Here is a 26874-nt window from a genome sequence, read left to right on the forward strand (position 1 = left end):
AATTAGTCCAACCTGCTTATGTGACACCCTTTACGATTTAACTCGAGAAGCAGGACTTTTGATTTGATTCTATAGGGGTTAGTGCGACTTCAAAATTTCCAAAGCTGAGTACCCAAGTTTAGAGAAATATCAATTCCGGTGGCTCTATACAAACGGGTTACTTGGAGTCATTTTTCCTTTGCCTTCTCTACACATTATTGAAAAGCAGAAAAAACAAGGTCATGGTGGTATGGAACTGGTATGTCATGCAAACATTTAATCACTAATATGGTCATTTTTATAGTATTTCTTACAGTATCGATGCTTGTAATATAAATCTTCTCATGAAATTGCATGTATGTATGTAGTGTCTATTGACTAGCTAATTTTACTTTTTTTTTCTCATTGAATCAGGGTGGTTCAGAAGCTTTGTTGCGGATTATGGAGTTCCTTTAATGGTTCTTGTGTGGTCGGCACTCTCATATGAAGTGCCAAGCAAAGTGCCCTCTGGAGTTTCTAGAAGGCTCTTTAGTCCCCTTTCCCACCGAATTGTTCTTTTTCTATAATCGAGAATTGTGAATAGTCAATGTAATAGCTAATAATAACATTACATTTAGATTGCAGATTCTTTTTCTCTTTTTTTTTTGTGTTCCAGATTTGCCAATGGGTGATATAGCCAAAGATTTAACATCTGGAACTGTAGGTGGAGCAACACAATTGATCATAGGTCACCCTTTTGATACCATAAAGGTCAAGCTTCGAAGCCAGCCTACTCCACTTCCAGGGCAGCAACCAAAATATTCTGGTGCTATAGATGCTATCCGGCAAACAGTAGCTGCGGAAGGTGACAGGGGGCTGTTCAAAGACATGGGAGCCCCGCTTGCAACTGTGGAAGCCTTTAATGCTGTGCTATTCATAGTGAGAGGTCAAACAGAGGCATTTTTGAGGTGGAGTTTCTCTTACTGTGAACCAGCAAATCGTTTGCGGGGCTGTTGCTGGAACTGCTGCGTCTTTTCTTGCTTGCCCAACTGAGCTTATAAAATGCAGGTTTTCTTCTGGTGCATTAAAACTTAAATGTAATATATGATCTAGCATTCATAAAGTTGCCCTCACTTGGCCAAACTGTATGATAATTGAGATTTAGATGCTTGCAATGTTTTATCCTTCCTTTTCCATTGAATTGGTGAGACATTTGCACTACAGGTGAAAGGCATAAAATACATAAACACCCCATCAGCTTATCATCATGACATCTTGCTGTTGGGATTTATGGTGTCCAGCTATTCATCTATATCTGATTTCTTCTATTGTTTTTCATTTTTCATCACTCCTGTATTAACTGAAGATTATCTAATTACACGAATGGTATTTTATTAGAGTTTGCTTTGTGTCTTAATTCGGAGGAGGCTGGTCAAAAGTGCCAAGGAGAGTATAAAGCAACAGGGTAGCAACTCTGAAATTTTTGGCAATATGCAAGCAGTTTTCATAGAGATCAATAGTTCTCCTGATGTAAGTCTATGTCTCTTCTCATTGCCTACATCTTGGCAACTATGAGATTGCTCTTAATTTGCAAAAAATTGTTCATATAATTCTTCAATATCCTTTTAAGCTTACTTATTCAAAGGATTACCATTCTATAATTGTTAAATAATGGTTGTAGTTCACATTAGAGCACATTTTAGTTCATACAGGTAAATATTGCGCTTTGTAAAATGAACAGTTTGTATCCTATTGCAGACCACAGTAGCTAAAGAGTTGGAATATCTAAAAGAGGCAGTAATGAGAAGTACTGAAAACAAAAATGGAGATAAAGCAGAGGCCACATTTGATACCATTGGAGAATTGATAGTTGGAAGTGCCATTTAATAGTTAGATTCTTTCTACTACTCGTTACAACATCGCTCTGGAGTATGAGTATAGGATTGGAGGTAAATGAATTCATCAGGGGCATCCCAAAAGCACAGTTGTGGCTGGCCGTTATAGTTGGTTCATTTGGTGTGTGGATCAGATGGTTCTTAGCATGACTAACAATATATCAGCAGCTTGCATTAGTTTTAACCTTGAAGAAAGTAGTGAGTATACGTATACTTTTCTTTACTTAAATATTTCATGTCATAATGTGCTATATGATAGATGTTTGTAGTATTTTTGCCTAACTACCAAAGTGTTTTGTCGTTGATTGTTTCATAAAATTTGTGCTTAATTTGTTAAATTGAAGAGAATAATAGAAACAAAACATAATTGTTGAATGATGCAACTAAATATCTTTTTATGAGTCTAGATACATTAAAGGTACTTTAAAAAAATAAAAATAAATGTCATTGCTTTGCCAGAATAGTTCAATCTAATGTAATTGTGTATCTCCTGAACCTGTTAACATGAATATTTGAGGTGAGTCAGTAATAATATATTAGGTGTAAAAAAAAAGTTCTTACCAGGTAATTTCATGTGTTGTATCTTACCTAAGATCTCTTTGTAGAAGATGTTTTTGGTGTATGTTCCTTTTTTCCGCTTTGGCTGCTCCGTCATGACCATAACCTTTGTTGATGACATTGATATTCCTCTTGAGAGGGCAACGTATAACTGTCTATGTGAAAAAATGTGTTGTGGCAAGTACAATCCAACAGTTGGTATTGTCTGTCCCTGTGCTTTGTTTATCGTCATTGAAAAGCATAGTTGCACTGGAAATTATTTTCTAATGAATTTGAATGGGTAACCTTCATTTTCGGGAGGTGATAGCTGAATTCTTGGGATAAATACATGTTTGAAAACATTTTGCCCGATCGTTATTTCTGCATGTATGACGTTCTTATCAAAACCTCTACATATCATTCTTGTGCCATTACACAAGCCACTGGAAACATCCAAATTTCTTAGTAACATGATGGGTACATTTTTTTTTCAAAACCAAGCTGCAAATCAATAAAATGTTGTTAGAACGATACTGTGAAGAATTTGAATAATAAGTTTCCAATCAAATGTGCTAATACAAAGATCATATAAGTAATAGAACTATAGCTATATGTTTATAGTAACTTTTAACACATTAATATTTTTTCTTAACTTATTCGTTTTCGTTCTTGACAGTTTGTTAAAAAGCTAAAGTCTGAGCCACCTACAAAGGAGATGAAGCTTCAGTTGATACGAGAAATCGCAGTTGAAGTATTGGTGAATGTTGCTTGTATAATGGAGAAAGCTGATGAGACATTGTTACCTGGTGTTTATAAAGAATTTGGCAAGGATTTACATACTGATCCTACTTGTATTGGTTCACTTACTCTCTTTAGATCATTGGTTCAATGCATTTGTTACCTCTTGGTTGTGTGTCTTTTTCCTCATTATAATAGAGCTCATGTTATTGCTCTTGGTGGTTTTGTTTGGTCTGCTGTCACTTTCCCGTTGTCCTCTCTTCGTACTTCACCGATGTCCATTATGCAATCTCCCTTTATTTGATGTTTAATTAGTGAAATGATTTGATACCCAATTGCTGATTCTTGAATTTGGTTTATTTTTGGTGTTTTCTTGATTAATTTTTTGGGTGTGTGTAGAGGGGTTCTTGGTTTGGTTGTGTAGATTTGTGATAGTTCATGTTTTGTTACTATCTGTTTGTTGTTATTATCCATGAGCGAGGGTCTATTGGAAGCAACTTCTCACCTTCTAAGATCCTATTTTGTAGGACACACTGGGTGGTTGTTGTTGGAAAGTGTCTACTGATCTTGACCTATATATGGTGCGATCCAGCCTCTAAAATGTATCACAATACTCTAGTATTAAGTTCTTCAAAATATATAAATTTTAGGAATTAACAAAGATATGATTAGTTTTAATAGAGGATTCGAACAACTTAGATTTTAAACTAATAAAAACTAAATAATAGTTCAAATTCTTTATTACAATGATTCATCCAATTAAATTTTATTGAAAATAGGGATGGAGTCACAGATAAAGATTCAACTGATTTTTTCTGAAAGAAAAAGTCAAAAAGATGCTGATTTTTTTTCTCAAATTTTCTTTAGTCATTACCAAAAGAAGTGCATGATTATCTCTCTAGAATTTCTTACAATGACGGGATGAAATTATTGTTGCGTACTCTAAAATTCAGTCTATGAACCATACATACTTTTATGTTGCAGAAAATTTGATTAAAAAACACATTTCTATATTACTAAATAATAAAGAACATACGAAATAAATAATAAAGAACAGACCTGTGTGGAGGTAGACCACTTGGTGTTAGTGTATTCAAGTAATCTTCTTGATAGTAATTATTGGTGTCATCCTCTGCAGAGTTGAAACTAAGAAATGTTTTGCTTTCATCAGAAAATCTGGAAATTAACATTTCATTTAGCTGATCTACGTATTTGTTTCTGCTAGCTAGGATAGCCCGTTCTGTCATGTATTTTGCACAAGTTGCATTTTTATCCAGTGACGAAAATATTTGGTCCAGTAAGGCATTTTCACCAGTACTGCTCTTATTTTCAATAACCAGTTGTTTTGGAAAAAGTACCAAATCATCTTTTATTGTAGGCTTCTCACCATTACCTATACGTAATAAGAATTCACTAAATGGTGGGTCTGTTCGTGCCCTCATATTTCTTGTTAATTTAATCCTTTGCATTCGATGCCACAAATACGATTTGACCAAACTTGCATTTACCGTTTCAGCCCTGGTAGATTTTGGAATTATTGATAGTACCTGACGGAAATCGCCTCCAAAAACTACTACTTTTCCACCAAAGGGTTCATCAATGTCCAATATATCTCTAAAGCTCCTATCAACTGTTTTAATTGTCCGACGGCTAGCCATAGGTGCTTCGTCCCAAATAATCATCTTGGCTTTTTTAATCAATTTAGCTCCACCACCTTGCTTTGACATACGTGTGGTTGTCGTATCAGTTGTTTGAAGTGGTATCTCAAATCTAGAATGTGTTGTACAATTTCCCGATAAAAGAGTTGCAGCTACACCACTTGTTGTCGTTGCTAAAGCTATCATCCCCCTCAATTTGATATTTACAAGTATTGTGCGATATAGGAATATTTTTTTAGTCCCACCAGGTCCGTCAATAAAAAATAATCCCGAATTTTCAGTATCGACCCTTTCCAATATAATCTTGAATGCTTGCTCTTGTTTAGGATTTAGTTTTGTCTGTGCATCCAAATCTTCTAAAGGCACTATTATAGATTTCTCTTCTCCTATTTCTCTGCATTCTGATATAATTCCATCATCCAACCTCTGTTTTAATTTAGGTATGTCATAATTTTCAATTTTCTTACCTATGCTCTCTAAGAAATGATTTATGCTTTTCAATGTGCATTGAAGTTGAGCAGTAGGAGAATTGTCATGTGTTCTTTTAAAATCTGCTTGACATGTCATCATAATATGTGTCCCAGAGCTTTCTAACATCCGTAGGATTACAATGAACCAAAATTATCGCAAATAAATTTCTCAAAGCTGATGGAATTTTGAAGACGACTGCTTCACGCAGGCATTCAGAAATGCTGTTATCTAATTCCAGTAAACCTTTTTCTTTTGCAGCTTCTTTGAATGTTTCACATGATCTTCCATTAACAGACAATAATGAATCAAATGAAGTTGGTCCTTGTACGTGATTCAGTAATAATTGCAAATAATACCTTTCGCCTTCTGCTGGGTTAGCTGTGGCATTAAAGAAAAAGATTGAAATAAATCAAATCTAAACATAGACAAATAGCTAGAGGAGTTGTAGTTCTTACCAACAGCAATTCAACCAATAACTGCTCTTGTTTTTCTTGAGGTCCAAATCTTACCCTGCGGGTTCCAAACATAATGCTCTGAAAATTCCTTATATAGGTACTTTCGTACTTCATTGTCTGTCGAACGTTTTCGAAAAAACTCGATGAGCATGGTATGTGAGACATATTTCCATGCAACAACATTTTTAAAATTTTGATTATTCCAATAGCATACTAAAATGTCAACAATAATATTAGAAAGAAGAATAAATGATGAAGAAATATACTTAATTATGAATGCACTTCTATTAAATTATATTGATTTGGCCTGTAGTGTTTAGAAAATCCAAAATTGTTCATCGGTAAACTTCTGTGATAATTTCTTTAAAACATGTTGAGAATTATCTTCTTGGTTTTTCTTTGTGATTATTTCTCAGTTCTTGCTTCTATTTCTTTTTGTAGAATTGGTTTTAAAATTCGGACTATTGAGATTGATGAAAAAAGAATCAAGCTTCAGATATTGAATAATACAGCTGGTCACGAATAGTTTCAGACCATCACTACTGGTATGCTGTAATGATTATTAATTTATAAGAGTTCTGATGGTGTTTTATCAAGGTTGTTATAAAGGAGTCTGGTATAAGAGATTATCATGACTGCGAGAAGCTTTCTCCATTTTTGTTTTCTTAATTGAGTCATATATAGAGAAGTTCGGTTTGATGATATTTTTCTTCCCCTTTGTTTGTTCCCTACATTTCCATGTGACTGCTTCACACTACCAAAAAGTAACATTTTATACCCATTCACAAGCTACAACAATGCTCCCTCCCAGTCTCATCACATTACCAACTGATTAATGGATGACTATTTGTCTTCTAACTTTTTCAGATGATGTATCTTCTATAACTTTGTGTGATCTTGATTATTCTTAATTTTCATCTGTAATGTTTGCAGTTCCTTTTTTTTTTCCTCCTGTGTCAGTAGAGCAAAAAGCTTAGTGCTTGAATTTCAAATAGAATTCCTGTTGTTTGTTCAGTTCTCAAGGATTCTGATCTAAGTATGCCTAGTACTTATCTTTTAAAAACATATTCCAAGCGACCTTTTTGTTTGTTGGTGCACTTCCACTTGAATTTCTTTAACATGGTAATTATATATGTACATAGGTAGAGCAGGTAGATTCTATGGTATATGAGCTTGCAGATGTGGTGGCTAATTAGCGTGCTTTACTTGACCAATGTAAAGATCTCCTGTCATCAATGAAAGCTCTACAAACAAACCTGGATTTCCCTCTACCTAAAGGTTTTGAAGGAAATTAAGTGTAAATAAATCAGCTTTACTTTACTCATTAGTCTCTACAGAGAATGAAAGACAGGTGCTCAAATCTCAATTACCAAGCTCTATGAGGTAAACAAATAATCTTTATACCATACTATACTCTATAAGCATTTTTTCCCTACATAATAATTTCAGCTTTAACACAGTCAATTCTTGCTTGTACTTACTCAGATCTATGAATTCTTGCTTTTATTTTGTCAAATATATGATAATAATATCATTATTTGAAAATTATATTTTTATTAGTTAATGAAAATTCAGTTAAGATAGTTTTGTTCCAATATGAATACATAAACTTAAATTATCTAAATGATGAATATAAGTAGTCTACCTGATTGTCTATTCGAAAGATGCAGTTGAAGGTTAATGATTAGAGGCTGCATTTCACTGAGATTGAATTCATAAAGTCTCCATAGTGCTTCTGGTGCAGTGACCCAACGTGCATCTTGAAAGCTTAGAATTTTATCAACAGCTTTTTCTCCATCATCTGATTCAATATAAATAGCGCATCTATCATGTTCTTTATATATGTACTTGTTCATATACGTTATAGCTTTTATTTCCGCACAAGATTCAACGTTGATGTGACAGTTGTATCTAGTTAGTAAGTAAGGATTATATGGAACGACCCACTGATTGTTCATTGTCATGCCTCAAACTTTTTCCCTCATTCCATTATTTCATCTCTTATAAATAGGATATCCATCCTTTCCTTGCATTGATTTATTACTAAATGGCCGAGGATAATGACTCTTGCATTGCCCATCCTTTATGCATGAATTTGCTGGATATTTTTTCCACATGGCCCATACATCATATGCTTGACAACCAAATCATGTAAGATCGGAAATTCTTCTTTGTCAGGAAGTTCAGCGAAAATAAACTTATCATAGTTGTCCGGCGATGTTATCTTGTATCCTTGTTCAAGTATTAACAAAAGGTGTATGTGCGGTAGCCCTCTTTTTTGAAATTCAACGATAAAAACATGTGCTGCAATGGGACCAAATATCTTTTTCTTGAAGATTTGATCTTTTAAGTCCTGTAACTTTTCTCTAAAGACTTTAGTCACTAAGTCAGGTCTGTCTTGAGGAAGTTGTCCTTCTATTAAATTTTCTTTGATCTCCACCCAATTAGGATTACATGTCATTGTGATGAATAGATTTGGTTTTTCGAAATGCTGAACTAAAGCCATTGCATCCATATATCTGTGACGCATGTCCCTAGGACCTCCGATGAATGATGCAGGAAGTATTACTCTTTGACCAACTTTAGATCCTCTAATTTCTCCGGCTAGTATACTATCAAATATACCTTGCAATATTTCCCTTCTAAGATTCGATTGCTCCAGCCTAAAATATTCAAGTCGTGTTGTTTCCAAATTGATGTACATGTCAACTACAAATTATTGGAACAATCTTCCGCACAATAGAATTACCATTTTTTCTCCATCGCGTATTTGCAACTTATAGCAGTAGTACTCTCTACAAGAGACATAATTCTTACCTCCTCGTCGCACACCTAAAAAAAATTAAAACACATTGATATGAGACTTTTAAATAACCAAAAAAAACACATTGATATGAGACTTTTAAATAACCAAATCTAAGGGTCTGTGTAATTATATTTCAAAACCATACCTTGTTGCTCATTGTCAAACACCTCATAAGCGGAAGCAAATGCTGGAATATTCTGATTGAGTCTTTCAACTTCAATATTGTGTGAATTTTTTTTTTGTTTTATGCTATTTTCGTATTCCTTGGTGCCAGCATGGTTTACCATTTGGAAAAAGTAAAGGATACTGAAGTGGGTCATAACAATCATAATAATGTTTGACTCTATGCATATTGACTAAATGCTCATGAACAATAATCTCTCGATCAAATGGTACATTGGGATTGTTTCTATCTATCCAAATAACAACAACTTGATCTACTGATGGTTTGTTGTAAACACGTTGATCTAGTTTTGCATTGGAAGCAATTCGAATCTCTAAATTTTGGAAGCTTGAATAATCCTTTAGCTGGCGAAAGAATTGTGCATAAGGATTGACATCCATTATCTGTCTAATTATCACCATAACGTCTTCGAATAAATTGGCTTCTTTGAGTTTTGAAATTCTGTTGCATACCTCATTTTCTATGTCAAAAAAGTACAATTGAAAATAATATGGATTATCATTATATGGAATCAATAAGGGTAGATCATGATATATTTGGCCCTGTGCCTTAAACGTATAAACTCCTTGGCTTGAAGATGCTAGATCATTGCTGATTTTTACACCAAAAGACATAAATCCAAATATGTTGTTATATCCTCTAATGTGTTTGCGAAATTCTTTTGCTACTGCAGAGTCCGAAAAAAATAACGCATACAGTTGAGTTGGAACTTCAGTAGGTGCAAGTTTGATTGATCTACCGTCGCAACAAAATGTTGGAGTTTCATGTTCAAACCTCAAAGCATGACAATGTTTGCATTTAGGAACATTTTCCAATCTATGAAGAGACGATATTGATAGTATGTAGTCAACTTGACCTAAATTTATGTAGTTATACGTTATAAAACTTAATGAATAATAATTAATGAACAAATAGAGCATAAGTAATTGTAATGAATAAATTAGTACTATATTACCTTCAATATCATACATTTCAGATAAAGCTTTCATGAACCAATTTATTCTCTGTTTTTTAATTGGTCTTCTGTCTTCGACATTGACATCTTCTGTAGATTGCACCTTTTTGCCTGCTGCATTAGAAATAAACATTAGTTGTTTCTCTTTTTACATATAAAAAGAGAAACATTAGAAATAAACATTAGTTGTTTCTCTTTTAGTAATGTAATATTTTTGTGAATGTCAGGAGTTGTTGCTTATGTTTTCAGTGCTGATATTGGACAAGTTGTTGCTATAACAGGTATAAACACATAACTCAAATATCTGTTTATTCATTAGATTTTAGTGTTGATAGTGTGTTACATTATGATTGAGAGTTAGTTGTTGTAATTTTGGCAATTCTTCAAGTTAAAGAAAACTTGCAAAATGATTTGGGGTGAAAACCAACTGATGGTGAAGTGGCTGATGCAAAATGATTTGGGGCAAAAACCAACTGATGGTGAAGTGGTGAAGTGGCTGATGCAACAAGTATGGACGCCTCTGAACAACGAAAAAGCTGAAAGTTAGTTGAACTGTTAGAAATAAGATGATTAAGGTACTTACCTTTTTTACTTGTCAGAACATCTAGATGTGCACCTTAGAATTTTAGCTTAGGCCTAAAGCGAAAGAAAAATTGTTTCTGATTTTATAATTTGCGTTAAGAAAACATGTTTATGGTTTATCCCACTTTCTTTATGTCATCTAACTTTCATATACATCCATGTACTACATGAGTTTTAGCTTTATATATAAGTCACCTTTGCAATGTTCTGTTGCAGCACAATCTATGTCTTGTTTTGTTCTTGACGTACAAATATTTTCAAGATTTTGCAAATGGGTCTAGATTCCAAGACCTTCGTCAGGCAGGCGTCAAGGGTCTGATCATAACTATCGATCAATTTGAGCCTAATAGGAAATTCAGGCTATCAACACATGGTATTTTTTGGATTAGACATGCCATAATACGTTCTATGACAACCTCAAGCTTCACCAAAGCTCCATTTAGGCTTGAATCTGTATGTTTTCTCTCTTCTATCACCAGTGTTTTTTTATTTAACTTTTCTCCCGTCAACGATTCAATTGCTTCACTTCATTTGGTGAAAAGAAATTTTTTTATTTCTATTTATGAGATTTTTTTAAAATAAAATCATTTCTTGTCTTTCAACTAAAGTAATTTTTATAGATAAAATGGTCAATTCTTTAAATTGCTGTAAATTAGGAATATTATGCTCTTCTTTTAAGGAAATATCTAATCCGAGGTTCTCATTTGCTCATAATTGTCAAATAGTTAGTGCGAAGAATTGATGTTCTTTTTTTATTCAGATCAGAGTGAAAATTCAGAAGTTGAAATTGGAGTTGCTATTTGAGCTTTAGAGAGTACCAACAGATGAAGAAATAATTGAAAGAGGTGAGCTTTGCTGTACTATTTTTAGATTTTCTACATATGTTCAGGTTAGTTATTCTAATTCAATTATATTCTCATATGTTGTTCAGTTTTTCTAGAAAACTACAATTTGGTATAAGATAATAGAAAATAAATGAATAAATTATTTTGAAAAAGCAGTTTTGAATGGTAAGCAAGTACCTGAATTTTCTAGTTCATGAGTATTGTCGATTCCAACATCTAAATTTATTCTAGTTGCAGCAATATATTTGTTAACCCTTTCAATGGCTTCAGCAACTTTGTCTTTATCTAAATAGATAAAATTAAAAAAAAATAACTAAAGTGGCACACGACAAAAGTTAAAATATAATCTGTTAAATTAATTTTATAGCTACCTCGTGCCATGTTTAATGAATATATATCCTGCGATATAGAATATAGAATAAGAAATTAATAATGCATTATAAGTAACAAAAAAAAGCAGATATTGTATGTTTAGACAAATTAGAAGTAAACAGTTAGTAAAGGTGAATAAACAACCAATATTATTTGATATGCCAGCAGAAGTTGCTTATTGTGTTAAAAAAATTCAAACAACTAACAACTATCTAGATTCTAGAACTATTTAAAGTTAACATAACTAAGCAGTAACTACTACACTTAAAAATTTGTGCTTTCACTTTTCAGAGAAAATAACATCATTGATCCTTATCAAGCTTGGCCTTTTCCTGTGGTATTGTGTCATCAGTGTTTGAGGTGATTTCTTCATCTACTATATTAATTGGAATAGTGTTTTGAACTAATTGTACTGGTTGTACTTCATCAGCAACAAAGCGTCTTCCTATTCGATGTACTTCGTTTCTTGCTTTAATTTTGACAAGAAATGTATATTCTTTGTCAATACTTTGAAGCAAGTTACGATAAAAGGACAATTTTTTTTTCTGTATCAAAGAAACTAATGTATTAGTAAAAAAAAAAGTTAGTGGAGAAAAGAACAGTATAATATGACCTTTTCTGATATTGATTGGTTATATGTTGTAACATTGCAACCAGTCAAGTATCTTATGGCTTCAAATAATGTAACAATGCAATGTTCATTGCCAGCAAACACATCAAGTATTAGACAAAACCTACAGAATCAACAATTAACAAAAAGTAAAAAAAATAGCTTATTTGTCATTTCTTAAAGAAATAATATAAATTTTTTTGTGTGTATTACCTATTGTCATAATGTACATTTTTCGCAAGACAATCAGAATATTTTGTAACATTACCGAAAAAATTGACTTTTCTGTAGCAGTTGTTGCAAAATGCATAGCATGGATCATCTACATTTAAGAGCCTTGCAATTTTTGCAGTAAATTTACAATATTTAACCTACATATATAAAGATAGAAAAGGCAAGAATTAAAACTTTTAGAACATGTAAAAATGTTTATTATGATGGTGGAAATAATACCTCATTATAATTGAACGAACCATGTGCTATATCCTCAATTTTCAGTTCTTGAGACTTTTTTATTTACAAAGATGGCAGCATAGTAATATTTGCGTATTTCTTCTTCTTTAAAGAAGCCCTACATGTTGTTTAGGCAGAGAAGTAAAATAATTATATTATACTATTCATTATTTTGAATAGGAAAATATATACTACCATTCTTGGAGAGAGATTGCTTTTTCAAAAGTGAAATTTATCCACATACTACTGATACATGTAGAAGCTATTCCAAAATTTCCTGCAAAGATTGAAGAAAAATAGTTAGTACAAAACAAAAAAAAGACAGAATTTACTATAAATACAATTTCTATTACTATAAACACAATTTCTAACATAGTATCTAGGAATATATTAGTCTTAACATCACAGAATGCAATAACAGATTTTTCTTCATCAAGATTTTCCAGGAGTTCTCTTGTATTTCTGAGAAGTCACCCCACAATGTTATAGTTTTTCGATCACATCTGAATTTTTCAATCAAATAAATAAGGTTAAATTATCGAATTGTACTAAAACAGGTGAAAAATAGAAACCAAACAGACATTTTTAAAAAGTAAATTCAAATGACTTCTCATTCATAAGTATGAGCTCTCGACGTTTTTTGCCTTTTGTGAAGAGCTTAGAAGATACGAATATTTCAAAAATATCTACGAAATATTAAGTATGAATGATTAGGTAATAAAAATAAAATATTGATCTTATACAAAATATTGAATTAGGCAACAATATCTAAAGGAATTACCTAAAACTGTTCCTGCAGTATACAACTGCTCATCCTCAAATGAAACAAAATTGTTTGAAAAACAAAGTGTAGAGAAGGGGCTCTTGTATTCTTAAACTATAGTGACATCGCTGAATCCAACCTCAATGTTCTTATTGACTGAAAGGAAATTAGAATTGGGAAGAGCAATGCAGTATTCATTATATAGTAGAATTTGCCTTGATGTAAAAGCTTTTTCCATGTTGTAGTATGTCCATTGAAAAGAGTGGCATTAACTTCTGTGCCCTGAAAAAGACAGCAAAAGGAAAAAAAAATATAAATAAAGAAAAGAGGCTAAAGGAATGCGGAACACTTTTGCTTGTGCTAAAAGTAAATTTGTGTCATGTCTGTAATTACTGTCACAAAGTAGTAGTAGTGGTAGTATTAATTAGTTAGTTGTTTTGTGGTGCTCAATAATTTTAAAATCTGAATTTGTTCTGTTTGTATGTATGTGCTAATTGAACTTTTTCGGTATGGTAGGATGCACTTAATGTAAGGCTAAGGATGCTAGAATCTGTTGATTTGGAGAAAGATTTTGATCTTTGCCCACTGGTGAGACAGGAAATAATTCCCTCACTTTCAGCCCCTTTTAGGTGTGTTTCAGTTGCAAAACTGTCAACTCTCCTTGTTTTGGATTTTATTTATCGTTTCTGAGCAGGGTGAATATAAATATCCGATTATTCTGCTGTGTATTCAGTTTTTAATTGATTACCTAAATTTTAGTGTGTGAAGATGTTTCTTCGAATATTGTCCCCTAACTTTCGAGCTCAATCTAGAAAAAAATGGTTGAAGTACGTAATGGCTATGGAGTAATGACAAATGTTCAAAATGGAGTTATAGTATCTATCAAGGTTTAAACTGCATTTTGTTCAATCATTTAAGAAAAGGGGCTATGAGATAGATACCCGGCAAGATCTCAGAGGTTGTCTCATCAAGTGAAAACCAAGTTTTCTTTAATCTATCTCCAAAGTTAATGGGTTAAAGTTTATGTATATACAGAGTGATTTTACAACATAGATCTTCTTGATAAGAAGAATAGTAGAAGAAAATTAGTTATAAATAAGTGAAGTGATTGATGAAGTACCTCTTCATCGACGAATGTGAAAGTTTTTCAAGTACCACTTGTTGTTCGAGCAAATTCTTTTGTTGCTTGACACCTTATGACCATAATTTTTATTATGGAAGTATGATCGTGGAGCTTGACTGTGCTAAGAGGAACAACTTCGGTAATGGAGTCTGTGAATTCTGTAGGTGCAGTCATTGAGTTTGCTGATTTGGTGAGTGAGTCCATTCGCGGTATCTAGTATAATAATATTCGTTAAAAAAAGTTATAATAGCAGTAACACATAATTATATAACAAAAAGTATATAATGAGGTCAGAATTTTACCTGAATATGTAAACTTTATTGGTTGATTAGTAGAATAGTAGGAGGGGAATGTTAGGCGATGAATTAAGAAGCAATCAAGCACAAACTAACATAAATAATAATATTTGAAAAATAAAGAATAATAATAGCAGGAACACATGATTATATAACAAAAAGTATATAATGAGGTGAGAAGCTTACCTGAATATGTGAACTTTATTGATTGATGAGTAGAATAGTATGTGAGGTATGTTAAGAGGATGAAGTAAGAATAAAGCAAGCACAAACAAACTTAAACGAAACAACTTTTAAGATGGCACAACACGAGCGTTAAGTAAACAAAGCAACTTTTAAGCTGGCATATCAATTAATAGTGTTTGAATTAATTACTAACATTAATAACAATATAGGAGGAAAAAAGATACGTGAAAAGATGAATTTTCGAGAGAAATTGCATAAAAGATTTCGGAGAGGAGACAAACTGGAAAAAACTGAGTAGCGAAAGAAGCAGCAACGAAACGAGCAGCGAGGAACTGATGTTGAATGCTACAAAGACAATATCCAATAGAATGGTATTTATAGAAGTTCAATTTGTTGGAAAGTGTATGTAATTATTTAGCTAGAATAGGATTTTAATTTATTTTTGTACTAATTTAGTGAGAATAGGATTATGGGTGTAGCGTGTTTTACTAATTTAGTGAGAATAGGATTAATATTTTTTCTGTAATGTAGTAGCGTTTCTTACAATGGAATAGGATTAGATAATCTTTATTTGTATTGATTTAGTGAGAATAGGATTAGTGTTCTTTTTTTATTTTTTTATTTTTTTTGGTAAATGTAGTGACTTTTTTAGTTAGAATAGGAGTAGAATAGGGTTGTATTGTGCGGTAGTAGTATCGCCTGAAATATATAACGTTTTATTGGATTTGTAGGCAAATTATATATTTTTTTTATTGAATTTCTAATTTAAATAGAATATACGAAAAGACGATTTTGTCTAAAGGAACAACTTTTAATGAAGGGCAAAAAGTTCAAACGTGAATTATAAGGCCCTCACACTTTTAATATAAGAGAGATTAAGCTTTACATAGGCAAAGGTCTTTCACTAGCTAGAAATTAACAAGAGTGAGTTGTTTTCTCCATCACTCTTATTAGTCCTGGTGAGTTGAAGCACAAACAGCAGCCCATTTCCCACATCATACAACATTAGACCCAACCTCCCACCAATCCAACTACCCAATTGACTTCCCAAAAGAAAACCAAACCACCTAGTTTTCCCTTCCCCAATAATTCCTCCAACATAGGACCCCAACAATGTGCCAACGCTTCTAATACTTGCCTCAGCCAATGTGCCACCAACATATAGAGTCTCAAAAAAGTCCCATCCAGATGACACCATTGGCCCCATAATGTGTTTTGCTTGTAAAGATGCTCTTCTCGCCGCAGCATTTCCAACTTTCTGCCCTTCTTTAACTGCATCTTCAAGGCTTTGTCCTTTGGACAAGTTTTCTTGGACTGCTTCTTTCGTTGCTTCATTTCTTACCTTATGCACGTGAGTTGCTCGAATGTAGTATAAATAAATCTTCACCAATTCCTTTAGTATGCAGCCTATGGTTCCATAACTCATGTCAAAACAGTTTACGAATGTGAATCTTTCTGTCTTGCTTCTTGAAGCTGATTCTTCTCCGATCAACTGTCTACATTTTTCAGCTGCACAAGAGAAACATGAGAACAGGATCAATGAATGCCCATTTTTGTTGATTATTGTTGAAGAATGAAAAAGAGTAAAGAGACGGCAATCTCTTTGTAAGGCTTGGGCAATCCTCCTCCCGTTGAACTAGTCTTTGGGATGCGAGTTAGGTTTAAGACCTAATTTTACAATAATCAACTCACTAGGACTAAGACAATACCAAATGGAAAACTTTGAAAGTCTTCAATTACAACAATATTATGCTTAAGCAATTTGAGATCGACTACATGAATTTTAACTATCTATCGATGTTGCTACATCCAAGTCCGTTTCAATTTAATATTTCAAGAATTAGTTTCTCTAACAGTAGAAGGATTTTTCAGTTTCTAGCAAACATGACGTACAAGGACTAAGACTTAATGTCAACTAAAACGTGCCTGGATACTTTCTCTTCTTTCTGTTGTATCCTATTTTAAGAGTATGATTGTCAAATTTACGGAGGAGTAACTAGTAGTACAAATAGATCTTGACATCTCTGACCAACAGCCTACATGTTTCAGCTGCATCAAAATATGGTCATTGAATGGATCACGAAGACATCTTTGTTGATTGTCAACTCACAAGAACATTAGGACAATACCAGGTCGACAACTTTAAAAGCTTACAATGACAACAATAATTTTACGTCCTCAAACCCAAGCAAGTTGAGGTCGTCTACGTGAATTCTCAATCTCACTCCGTTGAACCCAACTTTAATAGCCAATAATTGTCATATTCGTTAACGAGGGTTGACTAGCGACTCTAGTAAAAATACAAACCGCTGCATCATTATAACATCTTGAGACTACTAAAATTGATGGTGCAAGTATAAGCATGTGGATTCAAGGTAAATACATAGCCCAAACAGATAGCTCATAGATTGAACTGTACTCCACATTCAAGGCGGATGTTAGAGGTACCTTCGGCTCAGACGATGTATATATATGCAAAAAAGGATTAAAATATATACATATAATAAAATGACATTTATTTGCATCTATTTAAATTTTAACAGGATCAGTACCTATGAAACTCAGAACTAGGACTGCTGTCAAAGCGAGCAGCTGCACCCTCATCTCTGCAGAAACTCGAGCTACTATTTTTGTCTTGGGCGCGACTAATTTGTGTATGAGCTGGTTAGAACAGGGAAGGATGCATCGGTTTTAAAATGTTAATTGGATATAGATCCTAGAGGGGAAGGAATCTGAAATCATTTCCTAAAAGAAAAGGAATGCAAATAAAAATGTCCAGGTAAAGGAAGCAAAGATGCCACGGAAACTTGAGTTCAAATTAAGCACATTCAATCTACTGTTTAGTTAGAATTTCCATGTTACCTCCTTCCACAGATACCCCGTCCTAGTTCTAGTTTTTTTTTTTTTTTTTTTTTTTTCCACCACCATTGGTATGGAGGAAAATATTTTTCGGAAATATTTTTCAAGCTTTTCCTGATGTTGATCAAAATTCTTGGAAAACATTTTTTTTATGAGAAAACAAGTTTCTTAAAATGAGGAAAATGACTTCCCAATGAAAATAGTGAAAACATGGTCTACAAGTGTTATTTTCTCTCTAACACACCCTGTTTTCACCCCCACCCCCTAGCCCCCGGCCATCCCCACATATGACACACCTACTTTTTACTCCACCTCTCATAGTATATATGTAGATTATATATAAATGTTTTAGAATACTATTTTTAACTTATATATCAAACATAAGGAAATACAACAGTACATGCCTATTTTCCTTAAAAACATTTTTCTAAAACATATTTTCCATATTAACACATTTCTCTTGTATTCAGTGTTGAGACATTTGGTTTTATGTATGGTATTCTTTTATTGGAGGTAGCTAAAATACAAGAGCCAGGAAAGTCCATAATTATTTTTTCTTTTCAGCCCCATTTCAATTTTCATTCTCAGAACCAAAAACAAATTACAGGCTAATGGATATTTAGGTGAACATCCAAAACGTGGCTAGATTATTTCTTAAAAATTAAAATGATGCTTAAATCTTGTTTACTCGTACTGAGATATTTAAGTCGCAGCTAGCTAACCTTTATTTTTGTTTTCTTTTTTGTGACTGCAAGAATAGATCGTGTGACTTATTTCCATAAAGCACCTATATCGACGTCATGAATAACTTGGAATAACGAGTGTGTGGTAGCCTAGAAGAAAAAAACAAACAGCTCCTTTGATTTTTCGAAGTTTTTGGACTTTTTGGAGTCTCAATTGTGCTAAATTATTGGAAGTTTTGAGACTTGAAATTCACCTAGTTATAACCACTGGGATTTACCTTATACAATGAAAAGATATTTTACATTGTCAATTTAAATAACATATAATAGTAATTAGTATCAGGTTTTCGATTTTAAATTTCAGATAATTAACTCGTTCAACTTATTATGAGCAATTACCTATATATAATTATTTTGAATTTAATTTAGCATACTTTTTAAAAGACTATTAGTAATGTATAGAAGTTGAACTCTAGTGCTGGTACCCTTGGTTCACATTTCAATTTGGACAATTGATTAACAAGGATGGTGTATTCAACTTAACTAAGCTTTATTTGACTCAATCAATCTTGAAGTTCTGTGAACGATAAAAATTCTGTGAAGGACGGAGCTAAATTATGAATTACAAGTTCAACTGAACTCAGTAGCTTTTATCCAAATATTGTATTTATCTTAAAGAAATCCACTGAGCATATCTAATGATTTATCTTGAATCCAGTAACTTAAACTGACTAAAATCCTGAATTCATAAACTTCATAGTCTGACTCCATCTCCATGACCGTGGCTGATTTGGGCCATCTTCTAAAATTCAATCAACACACGGAATAACATCAGGCTTGATCTTTTCGATTTTGTATTTTAGTACCTCAAAGATCTTAAGAGTAAACCAACCATAATCTAAAGATATTTTACCATAATATCTCTCAAGACGTGCATATCTTTCTTTGGTCATAAAAATGATAAGAAATGTGTGCTCAATAGTCATTCCATCCTCTACTTATATATACAACCTTATCATACGTAAAACATCATAACAAGTAACCAAAAAAAGAAGATCTTCAAAATGGCAACAGTTGCTGGTGTTAGTCTCACAACTCCAAAATTCTCGGCCAAAAACTCCAACTCTGCCAATTTTAAGCCTTCTAAGATCCCATGCCTTAACAATCCTTGGAAAAAATTGTCACCTAAATTTGGGCTGGTGTGTGCAGCACCGGACAACAAGCTTTCTGACCTTGTGGCTGAAAGTGTTAAGGGTGCAGAGGAAGCGTGCAATGAGAATCCGACTAGCGGAGAATGCGCGGCGGCTTGGGATGTAGTGGAAGAGGCAAGTGCGGCAGCTAGTCATGCAAGGGACAAGAAGAAGCAGGATGATCCTTTGGAAAATTATTGCAAGGAAAATCCAGAGACTGATGAGTGCCGCACATATGATAGTTGATCATCACTACTACTTTTATTTTCCTAAGCCTTGTGCTTTATTCCCAATTTGAATCTTGAATGCTCTGAATTAGGCTATTAATATGTATAATGAAAGAATTATTCCTGTTTAAATTAGTCTCAAATACTATACAAACATTTGGATGTTGTCCTTGATATGATGAGCTACTATATGAAGAATTTATGGAACAACAGTGAATTAGTTTTATATATTTGTAAAGTCTTTAGTAGGTGTTTGGACATGTGATTTATTTCGTGATTTGAAATTAGGAGATAAAATTAATGTCTGGACATACGTTTGAACACTGATTTCATGTCATGAGATAAAGTCTCAAATTCTCCAAAAAGCTTGATTTGAAATTTCAAATCATGACATGAGATTTTTCAAAAATAAAAATTGACTCACAAACTTATATTTTATAAAAATAAACTCACTGTTTATATCTACCTTCCATTTATTCATATATAATTAGAATTTATAGTTCATATTATTACTCTTTAAATTATTTGTATCACATATAACTATTAATCTCATCAACATAAAAAAAATTATTACTTCAAATCAACTGCTACTTTACATTACTAATAATGTTGGTTCTTCTTCTCGGTGATCTGATTGAGAAATATAAATTCAACGTGAGGAGATTGTCTGTACTATGTGGGAGGATTATATTAAAGAGTAGCACATTACCACTCATGTTTAGTTTTACTTTTTTATTGAATTAAAGTTTGATCAATAAATGTTGTAGCTCTTTAGAATAATTTTGTAATATTGTTTATACTTTCGAAATGTATTTTTACTTATTTTATAAGATTATATAAAGAATTAGGACAATTTTGCTAGTGTTTGCAATTCATGGGGGTTTTATGCTAATGAAAAAATATACAACATAAAAAGTTTAAATTGCATGTACAAACAAAACTTCAATTCCATCTCATGATTTCAAATCACGATTCATCTCACATGGCCAAACGGGTCCGATCATGATTTCAAAGTTCAAATTCTCCAAAAGGCATGATTTGAAATTCCAATTTAAAAAAAAAATGTAAAATTTGATAAGTTTATATTTAGTAAAAAAAAAATTAAATTAAAATTTTCAAAAATACACATGCTCAGTGTAAATAGATTATCTGTACCATATGAAATTATTATATTAAAGAATAACTAGTTACTATTGTTCTTAATTTGTAGATTTTATAATATTGTGTGTATTTAAAAATTTGTAATCACGTATATTTATTTATTTAAAAATAAAAAAAGAATATGTAGATATCATATATGTTATTGTTCAATGTGACACCTTACCATATTTCGATATCTTGTTTATAAATAATAATTTATTTATTTGGTAAGATTGCATAAGAATTAGAAAATTTTGATAATTTTTACAATTTCTGAAATTTTTAATTTTACGAGAAAAATATGACTTAAAAAAATTAATATTGTATATCTAAAGTCCTAATAAAACTTTAAATTCAAACAATCTGATTTCAAATCTTACCGCATATCCAAAAGGGTCATTAATCTGCTTCAAGCTCGGATTTCTGAAATCAATTTTCGTCCGTCTGTATGAACCAAAATTTTTGTCTGTTGCTTGAAGCCTTGAATGTATTAAGCTCTTAGATGGTCCGATAAGATAATTTTAAAGACTTTTCTATATTATAGAACCACTGGTCATGCTTGTCAACTGTTATAACTGTGATTTTATTATATCATCTTTATTAATTATTATAAATTATTTATATATTAAAAAATTAATAATATTTAATTTAAAAAATAGATATTTATGACATGTCTGCTTTAACTGTTTCAACCGTAATTTTTTACTAAATGTCACCTCTAATAAATTATTATAAGTCATCTAAATACAAAAAAATTAATACTAATATTTAATAAAAAGAAAAAATAGACATAAAATAATAAATTAACTCTTGATATTTTAAATTAACTTGATATGAGACCCACTAAAATTTTTTTACAAATATTTTTATAGTAATTTTGCTATATCACTTCTAATTAGTTGTTGTAAATCAATTAAGACATGTTTACGTATTGATACGTGTATCATGGGCTCAAAACCATTTACTAGAAGCCAAGCTCGAGAACTACAAAGACTTCAAGGCGCGTTTATGAAAATGGACGCATTTAAGCTTGTTGTGAACTCGCTCGCCCAAGGGAGTGTACGCCTTGACATGTGAGGGCTGGCCTTAGGTGCTCAAAATTACACCCAAAGCTACCCAAATACACTCTAAACCCGACACTCCTCATTAAGGGTAAAGGAGTCCTTTTGCTCCACCTTTTGTAATAAACTATTTAAAGAACCTCCTTTAGTCTTGTTCCTTAGTTAGCTCATTTTGATTCAAGATTGTAATATTGAACACCATTCCTCTCAAGAGAGAGTAGACCACCAACATTTGAACACCATAAGTGAAAGGTTCCGTTTGTGTTGTGAGACGGTTAGAAACGTGAGTTTTTGAGTGCACCGAGTTCCTCTTGGGTTTGCGTAAGATCTTAGTACTTGTTAACGTATTTTGTAGAGATTTTAGAGTTTAATATACTCTTTAGTTGCTACATTATGTGTTCTCTTTGTGTCAAGTTACCTATCTTCTTTTTTATTTAAGTTTGTGTTTGTTGTTTCCATTTGGTGTCTTGTCGTGTGGACTATTTTGCAAAGATTGTGGACTATTTTGTGCTCATTTAGATATCGTTTGATATCATTTGGTATCAGAGCGATGGCCAGTCATGTTCTTACACTACCAATCTTGGGCTCTTCTAGTTATAAAAAAAAAATGTTGTTGGGTGTCTGGTGTTTGGCCGAGAAGTTGTCTAGATTTAGATGTATTTTTACTTGTATTAGTAGTTTCGTGTGTTGGCTTATTGTTCACTAACACGCTTGAGTATAAAGTCCAAGATTTGAGCTCTTGTCAAGTTGTTGTTGAAGGGTTGAATAGTTTAGAGATTGTTGTTGTTCATAAGTGTTCTTGTTGTAGTTCATATTGTTTTTGAGATAAATGTTCAACAAAAGGATTATTTGATTTGAAAAAGAGAAGAGAGAGGCAAAGCTTTGTGTTTGTCTTGGAAATACTTTCAAGACAACACCAAAGTGGTAAAGAATCAAAAGGGCTCCAAAAAGCATAGTTACCAAAAGAGTGTCAAACATTTTTCAAGAAGAACCAAAAAAGGAAAGGGACAAAGCCAAAGCAAAAAAGGTGTTTTGCCAAATTAGTGCAAGTTGGTGAAAAGTTGATGGGCACCTTTTGACCTTTGGAAAGAGAGTCCAAAATCTTGTCTCCTTACTCCAAAACCAAAAATCATCACCAAACCAACAAGACTGAACAACTCAAATTGGAAGACATCAAACTTCAACAAAAACAATAATACCAATGGCCAAAATTTGTGGGCCACGCCAATAAACTAGAATTAAGTCCTTGGACATTCATAGTTTCTTTCCTTGACTCTAATAGTTTCATTTTCTTGACTCCTATACTATTTGACACTAAAAACAACCTATTAAGTTGTGAACTAGCTTTTGAGTCCTTCTTTTGTGTTAGCGTTCCTTGTGGTGCTTTGCTCGTTTATAATTCGTAGTTGTTTTTTTGGTTCAAGTGCGTACAAAAATTCCTTGATTATTCCAAACTAAAATCCATTCTAAACCAAGAGCAGACTCATTCATAAGTACTCACAAGTTGATAGCCGATTTACAACACTTGAAGGGCCAAGTAAGGGAGCCAAGTGTGAAGAGTATGTGAGAGTATTTTAAAATAACGTTTGCTCATTTTGTAGGTACAATTAGAATGGAACCACACATGGAACCCAAAACTTCCAATGCACCAACTGTGGACAATAATGTTATGAATGCCCTTGTGGCTGGTCTTGAGTCCTTATCTTGGGACATGGCTAGGGTGAATACTACGGTTGAGAAGTTGGGATCAGAAATGGTCTCTATTAGTGGCCGTATGGATAGGGTGGAAAGCCAACGAAGTTCTCAACCTTCAACTCCTCAAAACACATCACCAACCATTACCCCCGAAGCCATGCACCAAAGATTGTATTCGCCAAATTCCATAAATCAAGCCAACCTTTACTCATAAAGCCGAGGCCTTGATGGGACTAGCCATACCCCACTCCACCAAGTCCCACATAAAGGACTTGGAACCAAAATTCCACCCTTAAAACCGAATCCTCCAAATTAAACCCCTCCAATCCAAAGACCACCTCCACTAAATGCCAACCTACCGTACTAAATTCTAAATGTCCAAAATCCATCAATGCAAGAAGATGGGTATATTAGGGAGAACCAAAGGGGAGGGTATAAAATATATAATAATCCTTATTTGGTAAATGGTGGTATAATAGGTATAAGGATGGAGCCAAGGAAAAATTGGGGACTTGAAGAGAGAGATGGCCAAGGTGTTAGAAAGAAGGATATTGGTCTTAACACTATCAAAATAGGACTTCCAATCTTCTAGGGAGAGAGTGATCCTGAAGAGTTTCTTGTATGGAAATCCGCATGCGAGAGGGTCTTCCAAGTGAATAATCTCATGGAGGAGAAGAATAGTTGTTACGCCATTGCCCCTTTTAAGGGATATGCTACCATGCGGTGGGAGTATGTCAAACATTTTGGCAATTTCTTGATTGAAGGGCAACCCCCTCCTTGGTTTAGGATAAGGTATCTTATGAGACAAAAATATCTCCCCGAGAGCTATCAACATGAACTCCTTTCAAAATAGTATAACTTGAAGCAAGGTAATAAGAGTGTGGCGGCTTACTATGATGAGTTTCAACAACTCATCTTGAAACTTGATCATAGAGGAGAGCAAGTGAGCCACGACATTATCCGATACAAGGTTGGCCTAAACAAGGAAATCTCTACGCACATGACCTTTCATAAGTTTGAAATTATTGAAGGAATCTTTTAAGCGGATTTGGAGATTGAGAGGGAGAACAAAGAGAGGTCGACATACAAAACCAAGGCGTACCAAGGGTCCTCGGGTTGGACTAAGGGAAAATAAGTGACTCTAATAACTTCAGGGTGGAACAAGTCCAAAAACAATCCAACCAATGCTCCACAACCGTCGAATAAGGCTGCCCAACATCCACCTCTAAGGTTTGAAGGTAAACCGAATACTACTTCCAATTCTAAGGGATTCTAATATTTCAAATATCATGAGTGGGGACACAAGGCTAGTGAGTGTCCTAACTGGAGAAATATGATATTAAGAGAAGGAAAGTTTTATTTCTTAGGGGAAGAAGTGGGGCTTAAAATGGTTGAGAATAAAGAAGCCTCACAAGATGGAGAGGGAGGGGAGGTCGAAAGGCCTAATAATGATGATGAGGAAGAGGTTTGGCCTCAAGAGGGTGAACTTGAAGTACCTAATTATGTGGTATGGAGATTTATGATTAGCAAAGCATTGGATGATCCAAGTCAACAGGAAAACCTCTTTCATGCTCGGCGTCTCATTAAGGGGAGTGTGTGCTCCTTAATTATTGATGGTGGAAGTTGTGCCAATGTGGCTAGTGTCTCGATGGTGGAACACTTGAAGTTACCAAATACTCCCCATGCAAGTCCGTATAGGCTCCAATGGTTGAATGAATGTGGAGAATTGAAGGTAACCCGTCAAGTAGTGATTCGGTTCAAAGTTGGAAACTATGAAGATGAGGTACTTTGTGACATCATTCCAATGCGAGCTTTTAATCTCTTATTAGGTCGGCCATGGCAATATGATAGGTTAACCAAACATGATGGTCGGACCAATTATTATTCTTTTGAGTTCAAGGGTCAGAAGTACCACCTCCGGCCACTTTCACCATCACAAGTGTGTAAGGCTCACCAACAAATGAAGGGCTTAAAAAGAAAGGAAAAAAAATAACCCGAGGAGAAGGGTGTTGAACCCGAGAGTGGGAAGGGTGAGGGAGAAGAAGGATTTTCAGCCTTGACGGGTAGGGATTCAATTGTAATGTTGACTCGGAAAGGAGACCTCTTCAAAAAGTATGATGACACCACTCCTATGCTACTTTTGGCTTATAATTTTAACACTAACCCGTCCACTTCCCCTATCCCTTCTTCTATTTCTAATGTTTTTCTGGAATATAAAGATGTGTTTCCTAGTGAGTTGCCACAAGGACTATGTAACACTCCGAGTCTACACCCTGGATGCCATACGATGCTTATGATCCCGAGGGAACACAAGCTAACCCATGAGCTGGTACCTGTTGTGAGCATTGGATAATAATACTGAAATAAATACAAAAAATAGGCTAAAATACCATAAGGTTCAAAATCTAAAATACTGATAAAGAATAACAACTATAATATCATCTAAAAACTAAAATACTATCTGAACTAGTCTTGTCTAAAAAGCCTCTAATTGAACTGTCTAAAAGCGGAGTTGATAGGACAAGCCCCCAATTAACTCCGACTACTGAAATACAGAAATAAAACATATCCTTAATAGATGAGGACTCATTACTAAATCTGACACTGCTGGCTAAATCTGAATCTGTCTATGCACGGTCAGGAACCTGAGCGTCTGAACCTATGATATGAGATATCATAGCACAAAGAGAAAAGTATGCGTCAGTACGTGGAAGGTACTGGTATGCTAGATGAGGTAAAGATGAATGCAAGGGTTTACGTACATAAACAGTAACTAACTGAAGATGTAGAATAACTGATTATGAGTACATAGAAATCTAAAACTACTATAAATACTGAGTATGCAATACTGTGTATTTACATATATATTGTATCTGAGATTTTACTGAAGATGAGTACTGAGTTCTGATAACTGAGTAACTAATATCTGAGATTACTGATAACTGAATTACTGATAACTGGGTGACTGTCTGATAGTCCTGATTCTGTAGAGCTGAACTAGGTTTTATACTGAGACTAAGTACTGAGACTGAAACTGTAACTATGAGAAGTAATCAACTAAATGATATGCCCCAATAAGATAACTGGGGTCCAACCTATAACCTCAGTTGGAAGGGTGTCAGTACCGTGCCA

General features: G+C 33.5%; 4 protein-coding genes and 1 long non-coding RNA gene across 6 annotated transcripts; 2 read left to right on the top strand and 3 right to left on the bottom strand.

The window, feature by feature from the left end:
- The first annotated feature begins 6 nt into the window (after window positions 1-6).
- Window positions 7-3342, top strand: LOC107856740. 2 transcript variants are annotated; one of them, XR_001670653.2, is made up of 5 exons: window positions 7-238; window positions 394-1026; window positions 1357-1488; window positions 1717-2051; window positions 3067-3342. It is a non-coding gene; the product is annotated as an uncharacterized LOC107856740 (long non-coding RNA). The 2 variants fall into 2 exon arrangements; XR_001670655.2 differs by having other exon boundaries at window positions 1386-1488.
- An 802-nt stretch (window positions 3343-4144) lies between these two features.
- LOC107859243 (ATP-dependent DNA helicase PIF2-like) lies at window positions 4145-7670 on the bottom strand. Its single transcript, XM_016704178.2, has 3 exons — window positions 7358-7670; window positions 5382-5635; window positions 4145-5212 (listed from the first exon to the last, which is right to left on the bottom strand). Exons 1-3 carry the CDS (start codon window positions 7668-7670, stop codon window positions 4145-4147), a joined length of 1635 nt encoding a protein of 544 aa, XP_016559664.2.
- Window positions 7671-7795: 125 nt separating this feature from the next.
- LOC124898400 lies at window positions 7796-11465 on the bottom strand. The gene is made up of 8 exons (XM_047412047.1): window positions 11456-11465; window positions 11262-11369; window positions 10082-10177; window positions 9658-9801; window positions 8803-9558; window positions 8659-8705; window positions 8462-8544; window positions 7796-8375 (listed from the first exon to the last, which is right to left on the bottom strand). The coding sequence occupies exons 1-8, from the start codon at window positions 11463-11465 to the stop codon at window positions 7796-7798; spliced, it is 1824 nt and encodes a 607-aa protein (XP_047268003.1).
- Window positions 11466-15724: 4259 nt separating this feature from the next.
- Window positions 15725-17754, bottom strand: LOC107856749. The gene is made up of 2 exons (XM_047398451.1): window positions 17440-17754; window positions 15725-16396 (listed from the first exon to the last, which is right to left on the bottom strand). The coding sequence occupies exons 1-2, from the start codon at window positions 17489-17491 to the stop codon at window positions 15792-15794; spliced, it is 657 nt and encodes a 218-aa protein (XP_047254407.1). The 5' UTR covers window positions 17492-17754; the 3' UTR covers window positions 15725-15791.
- Window positions 17755-19345: 1591 nt separating this feature from the next.
- LOC107856761 (calvin cycle protein CP12-2, chloroplastic) lies at window positions 19346-20072 on the top strand. The gene has a single exon (XM_016701748.2). It carries the CDS (start codon window positions 19494-19496, stop codon window positions 19863-19865), a length of 372 nt encoding a protein of 123 aa, XP_016557234.1. The 5' UTR covers window positions 19346-19493; the 3' UTR covers window positions 19866-20072.
- Window positions 20073-26874: the final 6802 nt, after the last annotated feature.

Source organism: Capsicum annuum, chromosome 1 (assembly GCF_002878395.1).
Source record: "Capsicum annuum cultivar UCD-10X-F1 chromosome 1, UCD10Xv1.1, whole genome shotgun sequence".
Classification (NCBI taxonomy): Eukaryota; Viridiplantae; Streptophyta; class Magnoliopsida; order Solanales; family Solanaceae; genus Capsicum; species Capsicum annuum.